We start from the raw sequence: 25810 nt of genomic DNA, 5'->3' as shown, positions 1-25810 counted from the left end.
GATATGAGAAAGGGGGCCAATGTTGGAAAATTGTGAGGATTTGGCTTGGCAAGGTTTGACCTGAGGAGTGCATCTATCCTGTCAGTCTCTCTCTCTACCGAGAGGTTGAACAAGAAGGGACAGGAGCAACCCCAAAGGTATGCCTCGTCTTATCAGACTCCCTACCTCACAAATACCCTGCATTCCTGATACTATGGCCATTAGATAAAAAGAAAGGGGGAGATGTTGGGAAATTGTCCAGTTGTGGTTGAGCTTGGCAGGGCTCATAAAGCACCCTGCATTCCTGATACTATGGCCTATCTACATAATCATTGTTTTTCCTGAAAGATCCCTACCCATTCCATTCCTTTGATCTATCTTCTTTCTACCCTCGAGACCCTCCTTGCCTGCAGGGTAATATTAATCCTACCAGTTAAAACCCTCACAACAGTTGCTAAGGAAGTTTCTACCTTCGCAGCCCCCTTTTGCCTTTCTCTACCCCTTGCCTAGCCATTTCAGTTTCCAACTTGCCACTTCTGGGTCTGCCTTTTAAAAGCCTTGGCTCTTTGATCAATAAAGGTATTGCATTGTCTTGCCACCATGTGTCTGTTCCTGAGTCATCTCCCTCATGTCTTTGAGTGAGAAGCAGCCCAGGCTGGCTCTGGTTGACTTCTCTCCAACCCAGAGAGCACATACCTGGGAAGAGGCACCCCCCACACTAGCCCAGCATAGATGTTGATACAAAGGCCAATGAAATAGCTCACTTGGACAGTGTACTGCTTGGCCATGTGCTGGACCTAGATGTGCTGGACCCAGGTTTGAGCTCAGCTCCGACTGCACTGAAGGAAGCTTCAGTGCTGTGGTCTCTGTCTCTCCCTTCTGCCTTTATCTTAAAAAAAAAAAAAAAAACCCAAAGTGGGCTGGGCGGCAGCGCAGTAGGTTAAGTGTACATGGCGTAGAGCACAAGGACCAGTGTAAGGATCCCAGTTTGAGCCCCCAGCTCCCTACCTGCAGGGGGGGGGGTGATCACTTCACAGGCTATGAAGCAGGCCTGTAGGTATCTGTCTTTCACCCTCCCCGTTTCCCCCTTCTCTCTCGATTTCTCTCTGTCCTATCCAACAACAACACTAACAACCACAACAAGGGCCACAATGAGGGAAACAAAAATGGAAAAAAATAGCCTTCAGGAGCAGTGGATTTGTAGCACTGGCACTAAGCCCAAGCGATAATTCTGGAAGCAAAATAAATAAATAAATAAAAATAAAAAATAAAAACACACATTCTGTTATCACATGGCACTGAGGAAAGATCTGGTGCTGTGTGCCCCCCCTCCCCTGCCCCCAGCCCCAGCAGTGAAATCATGCCTATATGAAACTCTGACTCTAGAAAAAATATACGAAAACAAAAATTAAACCAATCAAATGTTGATTCATAAGACTATAAACCTCAAGCCTATGCAATGGTATAGATTTGGTATAACTAAAAAAAATGGAAATGCATTGAGAAGTAATTGGTCTGGGGTTCTTTGGAGACAGCAGGATATGACCTCATGAATTTGGGGAGGGGCAGGTGGTACCAGTTTGCAGCTTCCTTTCCCAAACAGAGACTTTTGTACCCCTAGAAGAGAGATGGGGTCCCTTCTTTTCTGTCTGGATCACTCACTGTCATTGATAGTTCTCCAGGTGATGTTTTGCCTGGGAGTCACTTCATTTTTTGCCCCTCTTTCCATAATTTAATCAAAAGCATTTGTCAGACCTACTGATTGCTCTTGAAAATGGCAACTTCAAAGTTGGGGAGTCAGTGAATAATTGAAGCCTGTGCCAGCTCTCTGGGTCTGCTGTTAATGGGAGTAATAACACTATTAATAGCCATGTCAGTGCAGACACCCACGAAAAGTCCATAACATTAGCTTAATGGCTGGAGGTAATGAAGTCCTCACAGAGAAGCCAGCCTGGTAAATTAACTTCCAGAACTTTCAGGCAGACACCCAGGCTGTCGTGGTCTCTTAGAGCATGCCACAAGATGGCCACACTCAGTCTGACCTTTCACGTTAGGGTGGGGCTTAGGGCGGGAGTGGAAGAGACGCAGAGAAGGCATGAGATTTTGTAATCTTCAAAGGGCATCCTGGTGGTAGGCAAATAGAGTCATTCCCTCAGAGAAGGGGGAGGGGAGGGGCCAGGCAGTGTCTCACTTGACAGAGTGCATACATTACCACCCTTGAGGATCTAAGTTCAAACTGTTGGTCCCCGCCTGCATAGGGGGAAGCTTCATGAATGGTGAAATGGTGCTGCAGATGTCTCTCTTCTTCTTCTCTACATATGTCTGTCTGTCTCTTTGACTCTTTGTCTCTCACCTTCTGTCAAATAGAAAGGAATGAAAGAAAAAAAATGATCACTGAGAACAGTGGAGCTGTGCAGGAACTGAGTCCTAGCAATAACTCTAGTGGGGGGAAAACTATTGGAAAAATAAAATCTACTGTGGCATTTTTGTTGGGGTTTTAACAGTGGCAGGTTTATGAGGTGCAAAAAGACCAGGACTGGAAAGTAGCCAGGAGAAAAAGGCTAGCTAGATATGTGGCAAGAGGCATGAGTCCTTAAAATTAGCTTACCAGTGTTGAGCTGTAATATGTGCAGGTCTGAGGAGAGGATCAGACAGGAACAGCAACAGTTGACAGTAGAGAAAATGTCTGCCAGTGACTCACTCAAGTAATCTCTCATACCTACAATCCCTTGTGAGATCACGTCCTTTGCTATAGGACGATGATGGCCAGCGAATTATGTACATAGCCCATGATTCCTTTTGCCTACTGTCAGTGTATACCCCACAGAAGAAGGTGGATTTTTTTTTTTAATTACCTGAAGGTGGACATCAAGACAGCAAGGAAAATGGATATATACACTGTAGAAACTTCCTGATCTAGAAGCTTAGGGAAGGTAGAGCACCTTCTACCTTGTGACTGAGAGGAAACTCTGGAGTTTGTGTTCAAATATTGACTCACTGATTAGCTGGTGACTAGGAAAGTTTCCTCTGATATACAAAGAGCTTACTTTTTTCTTTCTTTTTTAAATTTTTATTATCTTTATTTATTTATTGGATAGAGACAACCAGAAATAGAGAGGATATGGGGAGATATACAGGGAGAGAGACAGAGAGACATCTGCAGCACTGCCTTACCACTCACAGAGCTTTCCCCTTGAAGGTGGGGAACAGGGGCTCAAACCTGGGTCCTTGTGCACTGTAATATGTGTGTATCACCCGGCCCCTTCTTTTTTTCCCTTCATTTTCATTTTATTGTATTTTCTTTTCTATTTATTTATTTTGCCTCCAGGATTATTGCTGGGGCTTGGTGCCTGCACTACCAATCCACTGCTCCTGGAGGCCATTTTCCCCCCATTTTTGTTGCCCTTATTGTATTTATTGTTATTGTTGTCATTGCTGTTGTTTTTGGATAGGACAGAGAGAAATCGAGAGAAAAGGGGAAGACAGAGAAGGAGAGAGAAAGATAGATACCTGCAGACCTGCTTCACTGCTTGTGAAGCTACCCCTGCAGGTGGAGAGCAGGAGGCTCGAACCGGGATCCTTACGATAGTCCTTGAGCTTTGTGCCATGTGCACTTAACCCGCTGCACTACTGCCCAGCCCCCTCTTTCTTTGTTTTTTATAGTTATTGTTGTCCTTAGGGCTTTGTTGCTCTGAGTTTACCTTTTTTTCAGATAGAAAATGAGAGGGAGAAGAAGAGGGAGACAGGGGGGAAGAGAGAGAGAGAGAGAGAGAGAGAGAGAGAGAGACACTACAGCACCAAATCTTTCTCCAGTGCACTGAGGGCCAGTTTGAGCCCAGGTCACACACATGGCAATTCAGGCCCCCTGTCCATTGTTTCTGGCCAAGAGAGAGGTCTTTTTTTTTTTTAAGAGAGAGGTCTTATTTCCTTTTAAAATATATGCTTATTTGTTTGTTTAGGTGTTTTTATTTACTTATTATTGGATAGAGACAGAAATTGAGGGGAGAGGCAGAGATAGAGAGGGTAAGAGACAAACACCAGCAGCCCTGCTTCTTCACCACTCATGAAGCTTTTCCCCCTGTAGGTGGGGGACCAGAGGATTGAACCTGCATTCTTGTGCACTGTATTGTGTGCGCTTAACCAGGTACCTTTTCTTCTTTTGAGAAGCTTACACTTGATAGGAGAGAGCCACAGTAACTATCATGTTCTCTCACAAGTGCTAACTTGCAGAGCAGACGCCATAATCTTAAGACCTTTCCTGGGGTGGGGGGAAGGGGCTAGAGATACAGGTTAGAGATGCTGTCATTGAACTCTGGCCCAAAGGATTGACTGTACAGAGGAAAAGCGGGGCGAGGGTTGCTCAGAAAGAGGAACCAGCTGCTGTAAAGGCAGGGGAGGCTGCAAGTGGGTGTTACACAGAACGAAACAGGACTTCATTTGCCTTAGTTGTGGGGAAGGTAACAAGGACTGTAGCTGGATGGGAAGTAGATGAGAAAGCCTTTTGCTTTTAAAGCTACTGTATTTCATTTTCAAACAAATCTTGACTATTTATTTATTTTTATTTGATAGGATAGAGAAATTGGGGTGGGGGGAGATAAAGAAGGAAAAGAACAGAGAGGCACCTGCAGCACTGCTTCACCACTTGTGAAATTTCCTCCCTAAAGGTGGGAACTGGGGACTAGAACCTGGGTCCTTGTGAAAAGTTTTTTTTTTAACCTGCTGATGTGAATGAGGAAGCAGTTGAGGGGCTTCAAGGTGACTCTTAAGTTTCCTCATTTGACTACAAGTAGTAGATATTGTCACTGTCACTTTCGCATCTGATAGAGGAGAATCAGGCTTATACTGGGCATGTTAAGTTTGACAGGTCGGGGACTGGGAGTGGGGTGGGGGACTGGGGTAGATATTATAGTGGTTATGCAAAGAGACTTTCATGCCTGAGGCTCCAAAGTGCCAGGTTCAGTCCACAGCACCACCATAAGCCAGGGCTGAACAGTGATCTGGTTAAAAAAAAAAAGTGAAAAGAAAGAAAACAGATCCTGACAACAGCTGCAGCTCCTGCTGTACTGTCTGTCCCTAAGTGGACCACGTGGCCTTTCCCTGAGTCTCTGGTGTCCTTCTTCCCCAGGTGCACCCGTAAGGAGCGCTGCGAGAGGTCCCAGGAGCCCCGTAGATTTGCCTCTGAAATGAAGCAGTGTGTCCGGCTGACTGTCCACCCCAGCAACATCTCCGTGTCTCAGTACAATGTCCTGGTAAGGGTGCCAGGATCCAGCTCTTTTTGCCCAGCAAAAAAAAACCCATAACCTAGTGCTTGTTCCTTCAGCAGGGCTGGGTCAGGTCTGGCCAGCAAAGCCCCTGGAGAACAGAGGTGGGCGGGGTCTCTGTCCCTCTCTCTTTATTAGTATTTTCATTTATTTATTATTGGATAGAGGCATAGAGAAATTGAGAGGAAGGGGAGATAGAGAGGAGAGAGAGAGAGAGAGAGAGAGAGATGCCCACAGCCCTGCTTCACCGCTCCTGAAGCTTCCCCCTGCAGGTAAGGACCAGGAGCTTAAACCTGGGTCCTCATGCACTGTAATGTGTGTAGTTAACCAGGTACACCACCTCCTGGTCCCATCTATGTGCCTTTCTATCACCCCTTCCCTGTATCTATCTAATTTAATAAATAATTACTTTAAAAATGTAAATGATCAAAAGGGTGGCCACTGGGCTGGGTGGTGGTGCAGGTGGTATAGTGCACAAGCTATGGAGTATGAGGACCCAGGTTCAAGCCTCTGGTTCCCACCTGCAAAGGGGAAGCTACATGAGCACTGGAGCAGTGCTGCAAATGTTTCCTTCTCCGTCCGCCTGGCTCCTTGTTTCACTCTGTCTTTATCATAATTAAAAATAAAATACATTTTTAGGGTTTCTTTTTGCCTCCAGGGTTATTGCTGGGGCTCAGTGCCTACACAATGAATCCACTGCTCCTAGAGGCTATTTTTTCCCCTTTTGTTGTCCTGTGTTGTTTTATTTTTAATCACTCTGTGGATACTATTATTCTTGTTATTGAAGTCATTGTTGTTGGATAGGACAGAGAGAAATGGAGAGAGGAGGGGAAGACAGAGAGGGAGGGAGAAAGACAGACACCTGCAGACCTGCTTCACCACTAGTGAAGGGACTCCCCTGCAGGTGGGAAGCCGGGGGCTCGAACCTGTATCCTTACACTAGTCCTTGCGCTTTGTGCCAAGTGTGCTTAACCTACTGCACTACCACCTGACCCCCATAAAATGTATATTTTAAAAGGATTATCAGGAGAAGGAAGGTGCTAGAAACCGCATCTTCCCCTCTGAATCTGGAAGGAGGGAAAAGGGGCAAAGGTGGCTCTTTTGTGTTGTTCACTGGGTGAAGGCAGTGGGGGTGCTCCTTTCCCCTAAAATTCGGGAGAACAGCGAAATAATTCATTAGTAATTCCTCCACTCTGACCAGCCTACCTGTATTTCTATATTCAATACCTTCCACCTTAATACTTTTCTTTCTTTTTTCTTTTCTTTCTTTTTTTTCCACCAGGATTATTACTATGGCTTGGTGCCAACACTATAAATCCAACCACTTCTGGCTGACATTTTCCCGTTTTTCTTTCTATTTTTTTAAATTAGATCAGACAGAAAAAAATTGAGAACAGGGAGATACAAAGGGAGAGAAAGATAGACAACTGCAGACCTGCTTCATTGCTCGAGAAGCATCCCCACTGCTGCAGATGGAAGCAGAGGGCTCAAACTCGAGTCCTGTGTGCACGGTGATGTGTACATGTAACCAAGTGTGCCATTGTCCAGCCCCCACCCCTCAAAGTTTTTTCTTTGGGGGCAAGACCGTTTTGATTTGAATGCAGTTTCTTCATTCTCTCCACCCTTCACTGCCTGTTCTTGAAATTTACTGGGTCTCCTCTCTCTGAATGCCACCCGGAGGGTTTTTGTTGTTGTTATTTCTCTGTCTCTGATCTCTCTTGCTCTCCCCTCTCTTTCTGTATGGCCCCATCTTCCTGTTTTGCCATCCTCCTTTCTCTCCTGTTGGCTGCGGGCTGCCTCACAGCTCGTCCTGGAGACTTACAATGTCCCAGAGCTGTCAGCTGGTGTCAACTGCACCTTTGAAGACCTGTCAGAGATGGATGGGCTGGTGGTCGGCAATCAGATCCAGTGCTACTCTCCTGCAGCCAAGGAGGTTCCCCGGATCATCACAGAGAATGGTGAGGGGTGCTTGGGGGGCGGTTTGCACAGCTGGGTGCTTGTCCTTCCTCCTGCTTATCTGGACAGCTGGGGAGGGCAGAGGAAGTGGGCAGGCGGTGGTCTATTACACAGCCATTGGAACTGATTATGGAAACCAGATGAGCCCTCATCCTAGGGGGAGGGGAGGCTGCAGACAGAGTGGTAGAGGGCAAGGCCAGAGAGGTTGAACTAGAGCAGGAGGTTGAACTAGAGCAGGAGGGGGCTGGCTGGAGGCAGAGTGGACCAGGAGCAGGAGTGAAGGTGCCAAGGATCACCTCTCTCCTGACTCCCTGCCTGCACTGCTACACCTCTGCCTCCAGCCCCAGGCACTTCCTTGCCATCCCAGAACTGACTGTCCACACCAGCCAGGGACAGAAGATGGACAGGGTTGACAGAAGGCTGATGCCAGGAGGGACAGTCCAGCCTAGGCAGGCTGATTCCATGCTGGCCCTCTCATTTGGGCTTGTCACATTTGTTCCCATCTGATTGATTAATGAGGTGCCTGGAAAGGCTCAGAGCCAGGCTGGCAGAGGGTTCTTGGGGTCAGGGCTGTGAATTAAAGATGGGCTCCAGCCCCTGCTGGCGCCAGCTGAGAATCCCAGGGAGTCCTTCCCTGGTGAGGTCCTGAGCCCACAAGGAAAGGAAGCATTGAAGCAGAGTCTCTCAGCCACTACATCTGCTTCTGTGGTCCACAGTAGTGTTCCAGAGTGATTGTACCTATATTATTATTATTATTATTATTATTATTATTATTATTATTATTATTTTATTGGATAGAGACAGAAATCAAGAGAGTAAGGGGAGATAGAGAGGGGGAGAGACAGAGAGACACCTGCAGCAATGGGTCTCAAACCTGGGTCCTTGAGAGTTGTAAGTGTACCCAGCTATGACTGCACCTGTTTCTCCCTGGCAGTTAATAGATGTGCTTGTGTGTTGTTTTCTACATCTGTTTGTGAGTGCACATCTGCATACCTCTCAGTGTGTGTGTGTATGCGTATGTATATATGTGTGTGTGTGTGTGTGTTTGTGTATTTATCTGTGTGTATGTATGCATGTGTGTCTTGGGGTTGTCCAAGGACTGGGCCCTGCTGAATCAGAGTCCTCTTCCAGCTGAGAGCACCCACTGTGACAGGGGCCTTCCCTTTCCCTGGGTGACTTGCTCTCCACTGGCACCATGGGGTGATGGCTTTTCCCCTGACCTCTTGGCTCTCTCTGTCCTCGCAGGGGACCACCACATAGTCCAGCTGCAGCTCAAGTCCAAGGAGACAGGCATGACCTTCGCCAGCACCAGCTTTGTCTTCTACAACTGCAGCGTCCACAATTCGTAAGTCACAACCTGCCTCTCCCCCAGCCTCCAGCAGCTCCCCAAGCCTGGGGTCAAGGTTAATATCCAGAGATAGAGGACCCCACCCTTATAGCCCCTGTTTTCATATGCCCTGCTGGAGGCCTCTATTGCCCCCATGGGGAGACAACCTCTTCCCCCCCCCACACATACACACTCCTCTGGCACCCACATGGTTAAAAGGAAAGAGGCTGGAAGGAGCAGAGGGAGCCCCTGCAGGGTGGGGACTGCCCCAAGTCCCTAGCCCATACATCTTCTCTGGCATCAATCTGTTTACTATGATTCTGATCCCACCATCTGTTGAGGAGCAGTAGGGGTGCAGTCCCCCACTACACCCCAACCAAGAGCTCAGCAGCCAGCACCCTGATGAGAAGGCAGAAAACTCAGCTCTACTTCCCCCTGCTGGCTAGGGCATCACTCAGCCTTGGGTCTGGGGTTCTGGCTCAGCTCTCACTCTGCTTCCAGATCTGCTTGTCCACTTCCCAAGGGCAAGCAGATGGACCCAACCTCACACCTCTGAATCCCACCAGCTAGGAAAAGTAACCATTCCATGTCCCAGGGTCCTCCATGAATGGGGACATTCTAGTCCTCCTCCTGGGATGTCGCAGGGATATTTGACGGATGACACAGAGAGAGCCAGCAGAGCCCTGGTTGCCTAGGATACTGTCAGTCACTTCCCCCATTTAGGGTGGCATTGAAGAGGGCATCTAGAGCCACATAGGACCCACTGTGTGACAGTTCTGTGGTTGTTTCGCCATCATTTCCTCTCTGCCATAGTGGACTTAGAACAGACTGAGGCATTCTGAGCCTTTCTTTCATCAGAGAAACCTTTCTCCCATCAAAATTAGGAGTGGAAACCCAATGTGGGAAATAAAAGTAAGTAAAAGCTTCTCTGGTTGAGAGTTGAAGGAACCCGGAGTTCTCCTCATCTGTCTCCTTACACACAGCCTTTGAAGATGCTCCTTGAAACAGCCCAGTGTTCCTCAGAGCACAGCCTAGACAGACAGAAGGCTGTCCAGAAGCCCTGCTCATTTTAATATACAGCTCTGTTTCCCCCTCCACGTGGGGTAACTTAGTTAATATAACCAGAGAAATCTGCGGTTCTCGTTTGACGGGATGGCAGCACTTGGCTATTTGGCTATGGCTTTGCTGCCCTGTGGGTCACAAATACTGGGCTGCAGGGCCTCCCAAGCAAAACCAGTAGCTTTAACACTAGAATTCTCTTCCTGTTCCTTGTCTCCATGGTCTCCATCACTTTACCACTTGATGATCTAATTCCTCACCCCCCCCCCCTTTTCTTCTCTGGGAAAGTAAAACAGGTAGATGAAACCATGTATGATGTTTCTAGTTAGTGGAGAAAATGACTAAGAATTTACTATGTGTGAGACCAAGTGTCACCCATCAGGCAGGGAGGACCAACTTGGATAAAATGCAGACTCAGTCTCTAACTTCTTGTTTGGCCTAGTGATGTAAGTGTGTGAACTGGACAGTGTAGAATTGAAATGTAGTTTAAGGCCAGTACAGGTCCTGAAGACGTATAAAGACACTAATGGGATAAGAGCCCAAGGAGACCAACACTCTCCCTTGTTGGTCAAAGAGGAAGAAAAGATGGCCAAGTGGAGAAAGGTGGTTGTATTCTGGGCAGAAGGGCATCATGTGGGGAGAGCATGGCATATTCATGTCTGTAATCCCAAATACACATGGGGACATAGGGCTTGGGTTCCATGCAGGGCTTAGTCTGCCTGGCAAGACATTTGGGCCTTATCCTTTGGAAAGAGAACCCTGTTCGGTTTCCAAGGACTGCTTATTGAGTTGTCCCTATTTCCTGGAGCTGAAGTGTAGAGATGGGGCCACCAGTGTGAGGGGACTTCTACACTGAGAGAGAAGCCACAGAATCATCCTCTGCTGAAGGGACCTAGAGATCCATGTGATCCCATGCCAGGAGACCCCAAGCTATGACTCATCTTGAGTTAAAATGCAATTTCTCTGTTTGCCCTAATTCTCATGTCCTAACTTTCTAGATGAGTCCCTCTACTCTAAGCCTCAATGTTCCCCAATTTGACAAAAGAAGATACCACTCTAGATATACAAAGGGGGCTGATATGGACATGGAGGACCACAGTTGTCAACCACCGAGATGAGAAGTGGGGGATAGACTTGACTTTCTGAGAAAGGAGAGAGGGAAAGGGGAGATTTCGACAAGGTCTGCTCTTCCGGGATATTTAAGGGTTTTTTTTCATAGAACATGCCAGAGCATCTTAGACTATATGATTTCAACAGGTTGTGTGAACTGTGTTTCTTCCTCCTCTGTCCCCAGCTGCCTGTCTTGTGTAGAGAGTCCATACCGCTGCCACTGGTGTAAATACCGACATGTCTGCACCCATGACCCTAAGACTTGTTCCTTCCAAGAAGGCCGGGTGAAGCTGCCTGAGGTAGGTCCCAGCACTCCGGAAAGGTGAGTGCTGCTCATATTCATCAAAAGGACTGTCTTGGTTGTGCCTCAGGGCACTACCCACAGACCAAAACTTAGGTCAAAAAAGGACATATTGGCATAAAAAAGAGTAAGAGTGAAATGGTGGTCAGCTTATCAACCTGATAAGCTTATTTCCCAGTTGGGTTTCCAGACCACCACCACCACTATGAGCCAGTTAGAGATGTGATATTTTTTGCTCTCCCCCAGACTTGCTGTATGGGATAGAAAACTGGATGGTGTTGAGTGCTCCGTGTTTCCACTGCAGGTCAGGTGGGAAAGTCTGAAAACAGTGAACCTCTGGGGTTGAGATTTCTATATCCAGGGTTGTATTTCTTTTTTTATTTTAATTTATTTATGAAAAGGAAGCACTGACAAAACCATAGTATAAGAGGGGTACAACTCCACACAGTTCCCACCACCAAAACTCCATATCCCATCCCCTCCCCTGATAGCTTTCCTATGCTTTAACCCTCTGGAAATATGGACGCAAGGTCATTGTGGGATGCAGAAGGTGGAAGGTCTGGCTTCTGTAATTGCTTCCTTGCTGAACATGGACGTTGACAGGTTGATTCATACTCCCAGCCTGCCTCTCTCTTTCCCTAGTGGGGTTGGGGCTCTGGGGAATAAGAGCTCCAGGAGACATTGGTGGGATTGTCTGTCCAGGGAAGTCTGGTTGGCATCATGGTAGCATCTGGAACCTGGTGACTAAAAAGAGAGTTAACATATAAAGCCAAACAAATTTTTGACTAATCATGAACCTAAAGGCTGGAGATGAAGAGTTGGGGGGTCCTCCATTTTGTAGATATCTAGTAGGTCTATTTTAGTTATATTCCAAAGGAACTGTGGCTATACTAGGTTGTTTTGTTTTTTTTTTCTTGATCCTGAAATCTAATATGCAGGTGGATCCTAGTTATTGTCTGGAGAGATGATGTCATGGCTGGAAAAAGGACCAGAAAGCTGGATCAGGGAAGAGAGTAGCTCCCAAATATGGGAAAGGTGTATAAATATTGTTGACTGTAAACCCCATCAATTTGATCTTATCTGGGTCCTATATTCAGCTTAAGAGCCTATGTGATCTCTGCATCCCTATAGATCTGAGCTCACATTTTGTGGTCATCAGTAGGAACATTCCAAGCTGCCCCAATATCAGGACCCATCTTTCTCAGGTGTAGCATAGAGTTTGTTGTCCAGCCTCCCTTCAGAGGATGGAACATTCTCTACCTTTGCTGATCCAAGTTGAGGGCAAGGTCCTATGGGGGCCCACAAAGGGGTCTGTTTTGTTATTCCTGATAGAGATGACTGGTAATAATGGAGAAAGGGATTTATTTGAGGTCTAGGCCCATCATGTGTATTTGGGAATCTCGGGACTCCCCGAAAAAGGCCCCAGCTCAGGGTTGTATTTCTATATCTTCCTAATCTTTGAACTTTTCTTTTAAAATGATCCATCATCTCCTTAACCAATGGACTTACTATCTAAGTGATTACCTCTCTTAGAACATAAATCTGTAGGTCAGGACCTCAAAAACATCTGGACATTAGAATGCCTTGGAAAATGTTGGCTATTAATCAGACCATAATGCATTTCTGATGAACTTGTGTGACTTCCACCACTGAACCAGTTGTTCTGAATAGGGTAATCACTTTAGAATGTGATTATTTAGTAAAGAAAATGGTCTACACCTGTATCTATAGTTATAGGATCTTCAGTGGATATACCTGTAATTATAGAGAGCCATATCTGTCTCTGTATCCATTGCTGGTTTGATTCTCTACAATTACTGGGCAATATAACAGTGTCTCTACCAGGGAAAGGCTGCACCCTAGCCCGTGCACTGGGCTCAGATGGATTCTGACATCTTTATACCCCACCTGACTCTAGGCATATCTTCCAATTTATATCATGTATCCACACAGTTGCATGGCCACATGACAAATTCCATGGCTATGGTAGCAAGGAACTGCCCTAGTGCTCAAATGATAAGGGACTTTCTTTTAGTGAGATAACATGGTGGGAAGTGAGAACCTCACTCAGATCTTCACATTGCCTATTCCACCAGGAATCCTAACTTTGGCCAAACATTTCACGGCAGAACTTTGAGACTCAAAGGGAAGAGAAATGCACATCCCACATGGCCTTACATTTGACCCAGAGGGCAAATGATAGAACTGTGACTGCCAAAAAGAAACCTGAACCTCGAGCCCCTTCTGCCAGACCCTCATAACTGGCAGAATAATTCCTTTCAAGGTATGAGGTTGTCAGGAGAATAAAAAAGATCCCGATTGAGGAAGACTGAATAAACAAACAAGGAAGAAAAAAAGTGAAATTTGAAAACCTCCTTCGAGGTAATTAACTGATTAAGGTCCTTTGAAATCTGCCAGATAGCCCTATTTTTTTCTGCTTTCAGTTCATTCTGGGGCCTCTCCAAACTGACAAACTCTGCCAGATACAACACAGAGAGATTGAGAACCAATTTGTCTCCACTCCCATTAAGTAGTTTGGAATGTTCCGCCCTAACCAAGAAGAGGTTGTAGAAGTGTCCAGACACAGGTGTCCCCCTCTCCCTCCATGATGAAACATGTCTGTGACTGCAGGTGGCTGGCTGGTCTAAATTCAGAATCCAGCAAAGCGATCCCCACCTAGATTGCTCATTTATAGAGAAAGGGAAGAAAACTTACATAAAAATTAAAAAACTGTTTTTTTCCCTCCAGGGTTACCACTGGGTTTCGTACCTGCACTACAAATCCACTGATCTTGTGGCTTTTTATTATTATTATTATTATTATTATTTTGGATAGGACACAGAACAATTGAGAGGGGAGGGGGTGATAGAGAGAGAAGGAGAAAGATAGACATCCACATACTTGCTTCACAGCTTGTAAAGCTACCTTCCTGTAGGTGGGGAGCTGGGGGCTTGAACCAGGACCCTTGAGGATGTCCTTGTGTTTCATACTATGCGCGCTTAACCCAGTGTGCCACCACCCAGCCCCCCCTCCTCCAATAAAAAACTTGAATGCAGCTTTGTTTGGGACTTAAACAAATGGTAGACTTATTGCATTGCAGTTATTTAGGTACAACAAAATAAGCAAAGTGCAAAGATTGGCTAGTCATGTTGGCAGGAGCCATGAGTCTTTAAGATGAGTTAACAAGGTTCTGCTACATGTGTTCAGGTTCTGGAGGAAGCAACATGGCCAGTCCCAGGGAGAAGCAGAGCAGGCAAAGGGCAGCAGGAAAAGAGGACACACAGGAACAGAGAGTGACTTCTGCCAGACACTTGTTTAAATCACTTCCTGTGAACCCACAATCCTTTGTGGGTTTGCATAATTCTGTGATATGCTCATCAGGTTGACGTCAGCCTTATGCTAACTGCGTTCATGTCTCAACAAGTTTACAACTTGGTTTTCATACAAGTGCATATCTACCATGCCAACTCTTTGTTCTTCTTCAAGGCAGATGGATCTAAAGCTAATAGACAGACATGGGTCTGATAATCAAAGGACCATCCTTGATCTGATTAAATGCTGTAAAGTTGGAGATATGTTATCTTGGAGGTGAAATCAGGTCAAGGGATGAGGCAACTCGGAAGCAATCTTTTCCTATTTTGTTCAGAAATCTGTCATTTTGTCAATGGAGATAGAGACACATAGGTTCTCAGCTTCTCTTCACTTTCCAGGCTGATAGATCTGGCACAGGTTTCCTGTGTAGAGAGGTTCAAGAGGGACAAGAAAGAAGCAGAAACAATGGATTTCTATCTGATGAATTTCAAAGAGCCCTAATCAGTTAATTACCTGGAAGGAGGTTTTCAAATTACAGCTTTTTCTTCCTTGTGTGCTCCTCTTGTCCCAAGTTTCTTTCTTTCGCATATACAAAGGGCAGCTTGCATCTGCTGCTCAGAATGAGGGGAAAAAATAATCAGAAGGCAATAAAACAAGAGCCTCCTCAATTTCCAATGCAACTCAGAGATCCCTACAGAAGAATTATGCCAGTCTTTTTTCTCTTCTTTTCTTTTCTTTTTTCTTTTCTTTTCTTTTCATTCTTTCTCCCTTCTTCCTTTTCTTCCTTCTTTTCTTCCTTTTTATTTTATAACACAGAGAGAAATTGAGAGAAAAAAGGAAGATAGAGCAAGAGAGAGAAAGACACCTGTAACACTGCTTCACCAGAAGTGAAGGAACCAGGGACTTGAACCTGGGTCCTTGTTCATGGTAACATGTTCACTCTACTGGGTGTGCCATCACCAGCCCCAGAATTATCTCTTTCAAAGGTCTGGGTTGCAATCCAGGCATAGCCCTCTATTTATCTATGGCATGAGCAAAGGCTGCTGGGATTTGCAGCCAGGGCTCCATGGAAGAAAGGAAAGACGGAAGGAAGGAAGGAAGGAAGGAAGGAAGGAAGGAAGGAAGGAAGGAAGGAAGGAAGGAAGGGGCCCAAATGGACATGAGCAATGGAGGAAAAGACATGGTGGACCAGCCTGCCTCTGCTGCCCTTCCTCCCACTCTTCACACAAGCTACTACATAGGCACCTGGAAGGATCATGGCAATGAGAGAAATCACCATGCCCTCCTTATCACCATATTTATTGAAACTGGCCATGACTCTTCTTTCTCTTGAAACTTTATTTTATTTAAGAGAAAGGAATTCTCTTAGACTGGTCTGAACTTAAGAGGTTGCATCCTACCCAGTGCAATACCGGGGCCATTTTGAATGTGATAGAGAGGTGAAGTCAGAGTTGACCACCCACCATGGCCATTATAGCAGCATCTTTCCAGACAAGGTACCAAAGGGCAAGGAAGTAGATAACTTTCTGGGGACAAATGATTGCTATTAGTCATGTTGGGCCAATAGCAGGAGGTCATTGCCCTCAGAGTTTCTAAAATAGGCTGTTTCTAAAATAGGAAGAGGGTAATATTTATGCTTTAAAAACTATATACTGGAGGAGGGGCGCTGGGTGATGGTGCACCTTCATATTACCATGAACAAAGATCTGAGCACATGGTCCTGGTCCCCACCTGCAGAAGGGAAGCTTCATAGACAGTGTAGCAATGCTATAGGTCTCTGTCTCTCTCTCTCTCTGTCTCTCTCTCTCTCTCTCTTCCCTCTGTCTCTTATATCTCCCCCTTTTGAATTGCTTTCTGTCTTTATCAGAAGTGGAGGGAGAAAAGAAAGAGAGAGAGAGAGAATTAGTTATATAGGCAGTGTATTAATCATGTAGGCATTGAGCCTTAGTTATAACTGGTGGCAAATATATGTATATATTCTTTTTTTTTTTCTGAGACAGTAGTAGAAACAACACCAAAGAAAAATACACACTTAAAAAATTGTTAGGGTTGAGACTCTGTTTGCATAGCGATTATGCCATCTACCCCCACACATACACCCAAACTCTCTGAAAGATGGCTGAAACAGGAGGTCCCAGACTCCCAGGGACCCAGGGATATCCTCATACTTTACAGGTTGTAGTGACAATGTTTAATGTAGGCTGGGATCTTGGTTCAGTGGTAGAGTGAATTCTTTGCATGCCTGAGGTCCTGGGTTTGAATCCTAGCACTGCATAAAAAGGATTAATTCCTGGGGTTGGGGGGTAGCTCACTGGGTAGAACAGATTCCTTCCTTCCAGGGATGAGGCCCTGCATCCGAGCCTTGTACCACATGGGAACACCATGGACAGCATTGGGCTGGGGAGGCAGCTCCACTGATGGCTGGAGTGGTACTCCCATAGTTCTCATCTGTCTGTCTGTCTGTCTGAAATAATAAAACAGCTTGGTCCAGAAGGTTACTCAAGAGTGATATGGGCACATGCATGTGGCCTTGGGTTCATGCCTGGGCACCACTTTATAAAAATGGAAAGGGGCTGGGGTGGTGACAGACCTGGTCAAGCACTCACATTACAGTGCACAAGGACCCAGGTTCAAGCCCCGATTCCCCACCTGCAGGGGAAAGCTTCACCAGTGGTGAGGCAGGGCTGCAGGTGTCTCTTTGTCTCTCTCCCTCTCTATATCCCCCTTCCTCTTGATTTCTGGGTGTATCTATCAAATAAAGATAATAAAAAAGGAATTGGAAAAAAAGTAGTTTTGCAAGATCAGAAGAGAAAACACAGTAGAACCTGAACTGGAATTGGTGTATTACACCAAAGTAAAAGACTCTGGGGCGGGGGTGGGGGTGGGGGGTGGAGAATACAGGTCCAAAAAGAATGACAGAGGACCTAGTGGGGGTTGTATTGTTATATGGAAAACTGGGAAATGTTATGCATGTACAAACTATTGTATTTACTGTCAAATATAAAACACCAATTCCCCAATAAAGAGATTTTTTTTAAAAAAGTAGTTTTGTAGAAGCCCCCAGAAACAAATGTCAGGCTTCACACCAGGGACAGAACCATTCACAGATGCTCTCAGCTTTGCTCTGTGTCCACTTTCATGCACATTATCCACTCTTCCTGGGCATTGAGTGTTCACTGGGAAAAGTTTTTTTTTTTAATTATTATTTCTATTTTGTTTGATAGGACAGAGAGAAATTGAGAGGAAGGAAGAGATAGGGAGAGAAACAGAAAGACACTTACAGACCTGCTTCACCACTTGTGAAGCATCACCCCTACAGGTGGGGAGCAGGGATTCAAAGCAGGGTCTTTGTGCATGGTAATGTATGTACTCAATGGGGTGTGCCACTGCCCAACCCTGTAAGAGATTTTTAAATGGTGTGCAAAAGCTGTAGATCTGTATTTAGAGATACGCAAAGCCAGGCCATGGCAGACAGGGTCAAGTTCTGTTAATTACAACCTGAAAGAAGCTGGAAGGCCCTGGAGTAACATCCCTGCCCAAGAGGTGGATTTAAGTGTTCAGGCTCAGACTGAGGTCTCTCCTCTTTCTTTCTAAAGGGGTGACTTCTACTCAATCTCAAGACCTGCCCCTGGCATCCAGGTGCAGACTCACCCTTTGGGGAAGAAAAAAGTGAGACCCAGATGCAGAGATTCTTCTAGAAGGGCCTGAGTTCCCATTTCCCTTTAACTTTGGAGAGAGAGGGTACAGAAAGGGTCCTTTTGTTAACTGGGAGTAAGGGGTCACCAGGTGGCTTCCCATTCATTCAGGGCACCATCTTGTATCCCTAGGAAGCTTTCACCAGTGCATCTTCTGGTTTCAAAGTTGGCTTTGTTGACTATCACCAGGGATGTTGAATTACCTCTGTATTTTTTTTTCCCTCCCCTGAACAAAGACTGCATTCAGGTGAAGTTATTGGTCTGGAACAGAGAGCAGGTCGATCATTGTTGTTATTATATTAATGGCAAGTATTCTGGCATAATTACAATGATTAGAAACAGAATGGCCAGTAACATATGTCGTTTATAGTAACTAGATTCCAGCTACAAGGAATGATTTTGTTTCAACTAATGATGGCATTAGGATAACAACCCTGGGCTTTTAGATCCATTGCCAGATCCCAGAAAACAAAGAGAGGAGGGGGGTGAAGGGGCAGCGGGTAGGCTGAAATGGGGCAAGAGAATTCCTGCCCTCACACAGTTCTGCCAGGTCTTCTGGCTTCCTGATGGAATGTTCCTTCTCTGGGCTGCTTTGTCCTCACCTCCTCCAGACAGTGAAAGGATCCCTGCTATCCCAGTGGTTTTGAATAAGAAATTAAAGCAAACTATCCCAATGAGGAAAATCAAGCTATGGATGAGAATCTGCCTTCTGTAGAAGATTTTACAGATGCTTTTCATCTGAGCTGAAAAGCAGAATGAGAGAGCTCTAAAGTTGTGTTATCCAGGGAGGGGCATGGGGGCAGTCAGATAAGATATATTTTGTTCTGCTCATGGTGTACAGACTCAGAAAGCAACTTCAACCAGAATGTGGACTCCAGAGAACAGGTGTAAGATCAGACAAAGCCAAATGAATTCTCTCTGATTTCCAAAGCCGAGCTTGAGTGATTCTCTCACCAGCCCCAAACACCCTGATACCATCCCTGAGATGACTCCATGACCAGGACTGGGACCTGAAAATGTATCGATCTGAAAAATCAACTCTTTCCAGAATGAAAGGAAAAGAAAGGAAAGAGAGTTCCTAGACCCTAGACTGTTGTTCGAGGGTATTTCCCAAAGCGGGACTCAAGGTTAAATCAGACAAACGCATCTTGTCAATAATCCTGCTTTCTTTACCTGTAGAGAAACCATCTCTGGGACTCTACCCAAGGGGATTAAACCATGCCCTTGTCATCCATGCCCTCCAGCCTCCATTGAAAACCAAACCAAACCCAGCTAGAGGGGTGGCTTCCAATCCACCCACGTGCCCACCCCCACCCAGGTATTCCATTACTGGTCACCATTTCTCTAGGCAATTGCACTTTCCATCAGGCTTATCTGATCCCCCTCCCTTTCAGTCATGGGCATTTCCTTTCTGTATGATTGCTTGGCTCTCTCCATAAACCAGCCCTGTCATAGATCATGCTAATGGCATTATAAACTTGGGGGACAGCAAGGAAATATATGATGTGTTACAGTTTTGTATTGGGTATCCTGGGTCTAAGGGAGAGGAGTATAAATTTGTAGGTGGGGGTGCAGTTTGGGCCATGCCTTTGGGGACTGATGACAACTCGGTTGCTCTGCAAATCACATCTCCCTCAGTTAGCCCTTGATCCTTGAGTGAGGAGACACCTGCCCCATCTCCCTCTGAGTGCCCCACCCCCAGCCTTGCCATTAACAACCAGGAGAATTAAGAGTCCTCATCTGGGAAATCCATGAGGGTTGTAAATCCACCCTCCCCGGGCAACACATGCCCAAAGGCAGTCCTTCCTCTCTCATGACTCCTGCAGCATTCTTTATGGCCTTGTTCAATTATTTAAGTATGCAAGGGAACCTTAGTATAAAGCATGTTGGACAAGACAGATGGAAAGGCATTCTTTCTTTCTTTCTTTTTTTTTTCTTTTGTTCTTTTCCGCTCCTGTGCTTTGACGCTGTATCCTGGCACCTTGTTATTAACTGTGCTACTGCCTATGTGCGTTTCAGTGCAGACCAGAATATGCATGGGGCCAGCTGGTTGACCTGTTCCCCACTGAAGTTGCCTGACATTAAAGATTCTCTTGTGCCTGGAGCCAAGGCCACTCCCCAGCCTCAGTCTATTCCTTACAAGTACAGAAGGTAGCCCCCGGGCATAACTATCTCCCAGGGAGACTGATGCTGAAAATATGTATTTGTCTCCGAATAATCTTGTTAGATGCAGGTGTTTTCTACCTTCCCAGAGAGCTGGCTTTTTCCAGGGAGGGTTCAGAGAACTTCCTTCTTGCCAAAGAGAAGGATAGCATGTATTTGAGGAATTCTGTCTGGAGACCAGACAGGCATCTGGGAGAAGCAGTAAGAGGATCAAGTGGAAATAAATTGTTCACTGGCATGGTGAAGTCAAACCTAGACCTACTGCCCAGTGTCAGGGAAAGCCAGAAGCAATCTGTCTGTCACATCTTCTTGTTAATGAAGGGGAAATTACCCATGTAAGGGGGTGAGCAGTAGAGAAAATACATTACCAAGTGCAAGGACTTGGGTTCAAGCCCCTGGCCCCTCTGTGCAAGAGAGGAAGCTTCACAGGGGGTGGAGCAGTCCTATAAGTGTCTTTCTCACCCTATTTCTCGCTGTCTCTAGCATAAAAAATGAAAGGGAACACAAAGGGCTGCTGGGAGCAGTGGAGCTGTGCAGACACCAAGCCCTAATGATAATCGGGGAAAACAAACTCAAACTAGCTAATTGTTCAAAATTAAAATGGACACAGTAGACACTACTCCTCTCAACTGTTCCAGCACTCTGGAGATTGAGCTTTTAGACAGGTGTAAGTCGGAGCTTTTAGACAGGTGTAAGTTGGCCAAAGCCAAGTCTAGAATTAAGAGCAGGAGGGAGGTCTCTGAGGGCTCTAGATCTTTCCATCTCTTGGGTCAAGGCTCACAAACATCCCCCAAGAACAAGTCTATCAGTTGTCTTCTGCTTACCATTATTATTATTGTTAGTGCTAGAACTATTATTGTTGTTATCATTACTTCAAAGAGAGAGAGAGGCAGAGAGAGAGAGAGAGAGAGAGGGTGGGGGAGGTAGATAGCATAATGGTTATGCAAAGAGACTCTCATGCCTAAGGCTCCAAAGTCCCAGATTCAATCCTCCTGCACCACCATAAGCCAGAACTGAGTAGTGCTCTGGTTAAAGAATAAAATAAATAAATAAAGGGAGGGATAAAGGGATAAATAAATAAAATAAATAAAAGGGATAAATAAATAAAATAAATAAAAGGGATAAATAAATAAAATAAATAAAAGGGATAAATAAATAAAATAAATAAAAGGGATAAATAAATAAAGAGAGGCCACAGCACCAGAAATTTCCTTCAGTGTGCTGGGGCTAGGCTTGAACGTGGGTAGCATGGCATACATGACAAAGCACACTCTCTCTCTGACAGCCCACAGTCTTCTCTATTTTATTTTTTGTTTTTACTATTTCACAGGGCCAGGACCAGCAGGAACAGTGTAGGAGTGTGATTCTCTGATACTGTGCTTTGGTTTCTAGTAGCAGTTTCAGTGTCCAGGTATCTGGGAGAGTGAAATTCAGATTCCTCAGCTCTAGGTCTCCTCTCTCTCACTGCCATCCCAGCACCGCATCCCATAGGCCTGTGCTTTTTGTGGGGGGCAGAGGGGGCTTATTTTTTAGTGACAGGAACAGAGTGAGGAGTGTGTGTGTGTGTGTGTGTGTGTGTGTGTGTGTGTGTGTGTCCTTTATCTGGAAGAGAGAAGAGGTTAGATGTGCTGGAGCATGTGTGAATGTGTGTCTTCCTTTTTTTTAATATTGAGAGTAACACAGAGAAAGAAAGAGAACATGCCAGAGTATCACTCAAGCACATGCGATATATGGAAAATCAAACTCAGTACCTCATGCTCTCAAGTTCAATGCTGTAGTCATTATACTACCTCCTGGACATCACTGTCTCTTTATTTCTATCTTTAAAAAAAAATCAGCCTGAAGCAGTGAAACTCCAGCAATGGCAAAACAAGGAACAAGGAGGCAGAGGGAGAGGAGGAAGAGATGGTGGGGGTGAGAAAGAGGAAGAAGAATAAAAGGGGGAGGAGGTGGAGGAGGAAGAGAAAGAGGAAAGAGACAGGGAGTTCAAAGGCAAAGTCAAGGTCGGGATAGCCTGAGACCCTTGATCTGGAAAACAGCACTTGCAATGTGAGAGGCAGAAAAATATGGCCAAGATTTCACACATGGAGGTGGCTTTGTGCCTGGACTCTCACCATCAGGAAGGGGGCAGCAGTGGGGGGTGGGAGCAGGATTTGGGAGCTGGGGTGAAGGCAGGGACAATCGTGGCAATGGTCCCTCTGTGCCTTGCAGTCTAGGGAAAATTGCCATTTTCCATTTCAATTAGGAGGGACACTGGGGTCAATCAGCAGTGGTACAGGAGGGAAGTGTGCCGGCCCAGCCCTGAGCCTCTCCAATTATTATTAATGAACTTACTCTCTGAGCCGCCAGCCTTTTTATATGCAAACTAGGCCTTTCTGAGGCGGCTGGCAATCAAGACTCATTAGGGAACTCAGTGAGACTTTAACAAGAACAGAAGGGCTTCCTCCAACACCCTGTGCCAGAACCAGCCCAGCCTGCAGGTGGGGTTCTAGCCTCCAGGCTCCTGATCCTGCTGGTGTCCACCTGCCAGTCTCCAGCAAGAGAGAGATCCTGGCGCCCCCAGCCACTGTCTGTTCCTGAGCTGGTCCTGCCCACCCACAGCAAGTGGCCTCTCTGATGCAGGGGAAGAAGGCTGGTGGCTGGGTCTGCATCTGAGCTCTCTATCTGCCAGCACATTTGCTGACACTACACCTTGCTATTTTCCCCTTCTCCTTGCCCCTGTCTCTTTTACCAAGTAGAAGGACCCAGTGAGTAACTGTGGCCAGGCTGGGTACCCGGTCTGAACGGAACCATCCATACAGTGCTTGTCTTCAAGGGAGTAAGTGGTTCCCTTCACTTAGTATAATGTTGAAACTCATTCATGTTGGGGAATGGTTGGTAGCACTCCCAGCGGAGTACACAGAATATAGTGGGCAAGGATCTGGGTTTGAGCCCCTGTTCCCAACCTGTAGGGGGGACACTTCGTGAGTGGTAAAGCAGGTCTGCAGGTGTCTATCTTTCTCTATCTATCTATCTATCTATCTATCTATCTATCTATCTATCTATCTATCTACCTATCTCTCCCTCTCCTCTCAATTTCTATATGCCCTATCAGATAAAACTGAAAGAGAAAAAAAGGGGGGTAGGGATTGGCTACTGGAAGAGATGGATTCATCATCTTGGTACTAAGCTCCAGTGATAACTCTTGTGGCATTAAAAAAAAAAAAAAGACTTATTCATGTTAAGATTTCCACTCTTTTTGTTTATTCCCAGCCAGGGTTGTTTCTGGGGATTGGGTCCTACACAACTCCACCATTCCCAGACGTCATTATATATATATATATATAGAGAGAGAGAGAGAGAGAGAGAGACAGAGAGACAGAGAGACAGAGAGATATAGGGAGAGGAAGAGAGAAAGATAGTTAGTTACCTGCAGCACTGTTGCAACACCAGTGAAGCTTCCTTCCTGTAGGTGGGAACCAGGGACTTGAGCCCAGATTCTAGTACATGGTAACATGTGAGCTCTCCCTCCCCCTTTTTATGTATTTACTTTAGATAGAGACAGTGATAAAGAGAGGGAAAGAGATAGACATCTGCAGCATCTCTGCTGCAGGTGAAGACCCAGGACATGAACCAGTGTCCTTGTACCATGTTCACTCAACCCACTGCTCTACCATCTAGCAGATCCCCTTCCTTTCTTAAGACAGAAACCCACTGTATTGCATGTGTAAATCGCCTTCTTGTTACCCACCTCCCCATGGCCCACTGGGTTGCTTTTACCTCTTAGCTGTTGTGAATGATGCTGTTATGAATTAACATAGAGTGCAAGTACCTGCTTTTGACCACTGGCTATGCACCCAGGAGAGGAGTTGCTAGATGGTAGCTGCTCTCTGAGCTGCTTCCCCAAGTAATATTCAGGGCCATCTGGAGCAAAGAATGGGGGGTCATTTAATAAATCCGGGGTGCCCCAGTGGAATCAGGAAAGGCAGAGACAAGACAAACTCCAAATCATAGAATCAGAGCTGGTTAATATTCAACAGGCTGGGGCCAGGTAGTGGCTCACCCAGTTAAGTGCAAATAGTTCTAAATGCAAGGACATGCACAAGGATCTTGGTTAGAGATCCCAGCTCCCTACCTGCAGGGGGAACGCTTCACAAGTGGTGAAGCAAGTGTACAGGTGTCTGTCTTTCTCTCTCCCTCTTTATCTCCCCCTCCCCTCTCAATTTCTTTCTGTTTTTATCCTATAAAAGAAAAGAAAAAGGGCCCTAGATGCCACCCAATTGTCAGATAAGGAAGTGGAGCGTCTGCTTGGTGGTGCGCTTTGCACAAGTTCCATAGCTGGCTTGAAACCCCCCTTGTCCCCAGAGCTCAGCTCTTTTCCTGTCTGGCCCACTTGTTGCTATGGTGAGATTTTCAGTGACAGAGTCCCATATTTGCCTTCAGACTGAGGAAGGACACCTGTCAGTTGCCAGATGGTCTGAAACCCCTCCCACCTACCTCCCCCCCTCCACCTCTTGTCCTCTTTTTGTCTTATTCTGCCAGGGAAGGGGGCTGGGGTTGAGGCCAGAGTCCCTGCCAAGAGTCACCGCTGTGCCCCTGAGATCTAATTCTCAGTAAGGGTGTGTGTGTGTGTGTGTGTCTGTGTGTGTGTGTGCGTGCGCCAAGCTCTTTAGTCAGCCTGTCCCAAAGCCATCTGCCCCTGAACCCCAGAACTGCTCAGAGGGAGGAGTCTGGATGGGGGTGGGAGCATCTGATCTGGTGCCCACCTAGGTTTGCTGGGTCAGAAGAAAGCCACAGTCCAAACTGACCTCCACACCAACCATCCTGCCACCCTGCTTCCTCCTCTCCCTGGGTAAAGACACCCACACTTCCTTAGTTTCCCCCTTCTCCCTGAAGCCCCCCTGGACAGAACTGATGGTTCTGGCAATTCTTTCTCTCCATCCCCAAGGCCTTGTATCCTCACTCTGGTTCCTGGGAGGCCAGTGTCCCTCACTTGCACTGAGGAGTTCAGACAGATCTGCTCTGAGGGTGTTTCCATAAGGGTCAAGTCTGCCTCCGAGTTTATGGCAGACACACCAGGGCTCATTCCAGAACATCCCCAGGGTCAGATGCAGACACACCTGGAAGGCCTCCCTGGCTTGCTGGCTTCAGACCCACATGCATAATCCAAGGCTGATGCTGAGGAATTATTCTGATTCAGTCTCTGCCCCCAGGTTTTACCACACCCCGCGAAACTAGCAGGGGCCAAACCAAATCTCTCAGAGGTAGGGGGAAGGGGGCCAAACCAACACGAAGAATATCAACAATTTCCCCCTTTTCTTTTTAACTAAATGACCACAGTGTCAGGGGTGTGGGGTGAATAGAAACCTCTATCGTACAGGCATTTTCAAAAAAAGAAACTGGCACAAACATGGAGAAACATGTAAAGAGTAACAAGACCCAGTGTGCTGCCAAGGGAAGGCCTGAGGGGGGCGTTTTTCCCTCTGTGGGCAAACCTTTATCAGCTAAAGAACCTTTGCTGCCTCTGGGGCTTTTTTTTTTTTTTTTTTGATGATGCTGAGGAATTATTCTGATGCAGTCTCTGCCCCAGGTTTTACCACACCCCGCGAAAGTAGCAGGGGCCAAACCAAATCTCTCAGAGGTAGGGGGAAGAGGGCCAAACCAACAC

General features: G+C 46.2%; 1 protein-coding gene and 1 long non-coding RNA gene across 2 annotated transcripts in view; one reads left to right on the top strand and one right to left on the bottom strand.

Moving 5' to 3' along the window:
- The window catches only part of LOC103118968 (plexin-A4), a 519644-nt gene that overhangs the window by 441205 nt on the left and 52629 nt on the right, over positions 1 to 25810 (top strand). The window contains exons 6-9 of the mRNA XM_060196590.1: positions 5105 to 5228; positions 7045 to 7198; positions 8442 to 8541; positions 10877 to 10991. Of these exons, the coding sequence (XP_060052573.1) occupies positions 5105 to 5228; positions 7045 to 7198; positions 8442 to 8541; positions 10877 to 10991 (493 nt within the window). The remainder of the gene's footprint in view (positions 1 to 5104; positions 5229 to 7044; positions 7199 to 8441; positions 8542 to 10876; positions 10992 to 25810) is intronic.
- Positions 14024 to 24096, bottom strand: LOC132539798 (uncharacterized). The gene is made up of 3 exons (XR_009551090.1): positions 23975 to 24096; positions 14819 to 14916; positions 14024 to 14727 (listed from the first exon to the last, which is right to left on the bottom strand). It is a non-coding gene; the product is annotated as an uncharacterized LOC132539798 (long non-coding RNA).

Source organism: Erinaceus europaeus, chromosome 8 (assembly GCF_950295315.1).
Source record: "Erinaceus europaeus chromosome 8, mEriEur2.1, whole genome shotgun sequence".
Lineage (NCBI taxonomy): Eukaryota > Metazoa > Chordata > Mammalia > Eulipotyphla > Erinaceidae > Erinaceus > Erinaceus europaeus.
Note: the sequence above shows the minus strand (reverse complement) of the source record. Positions and strands in the feature narration are given on the sequence as shown.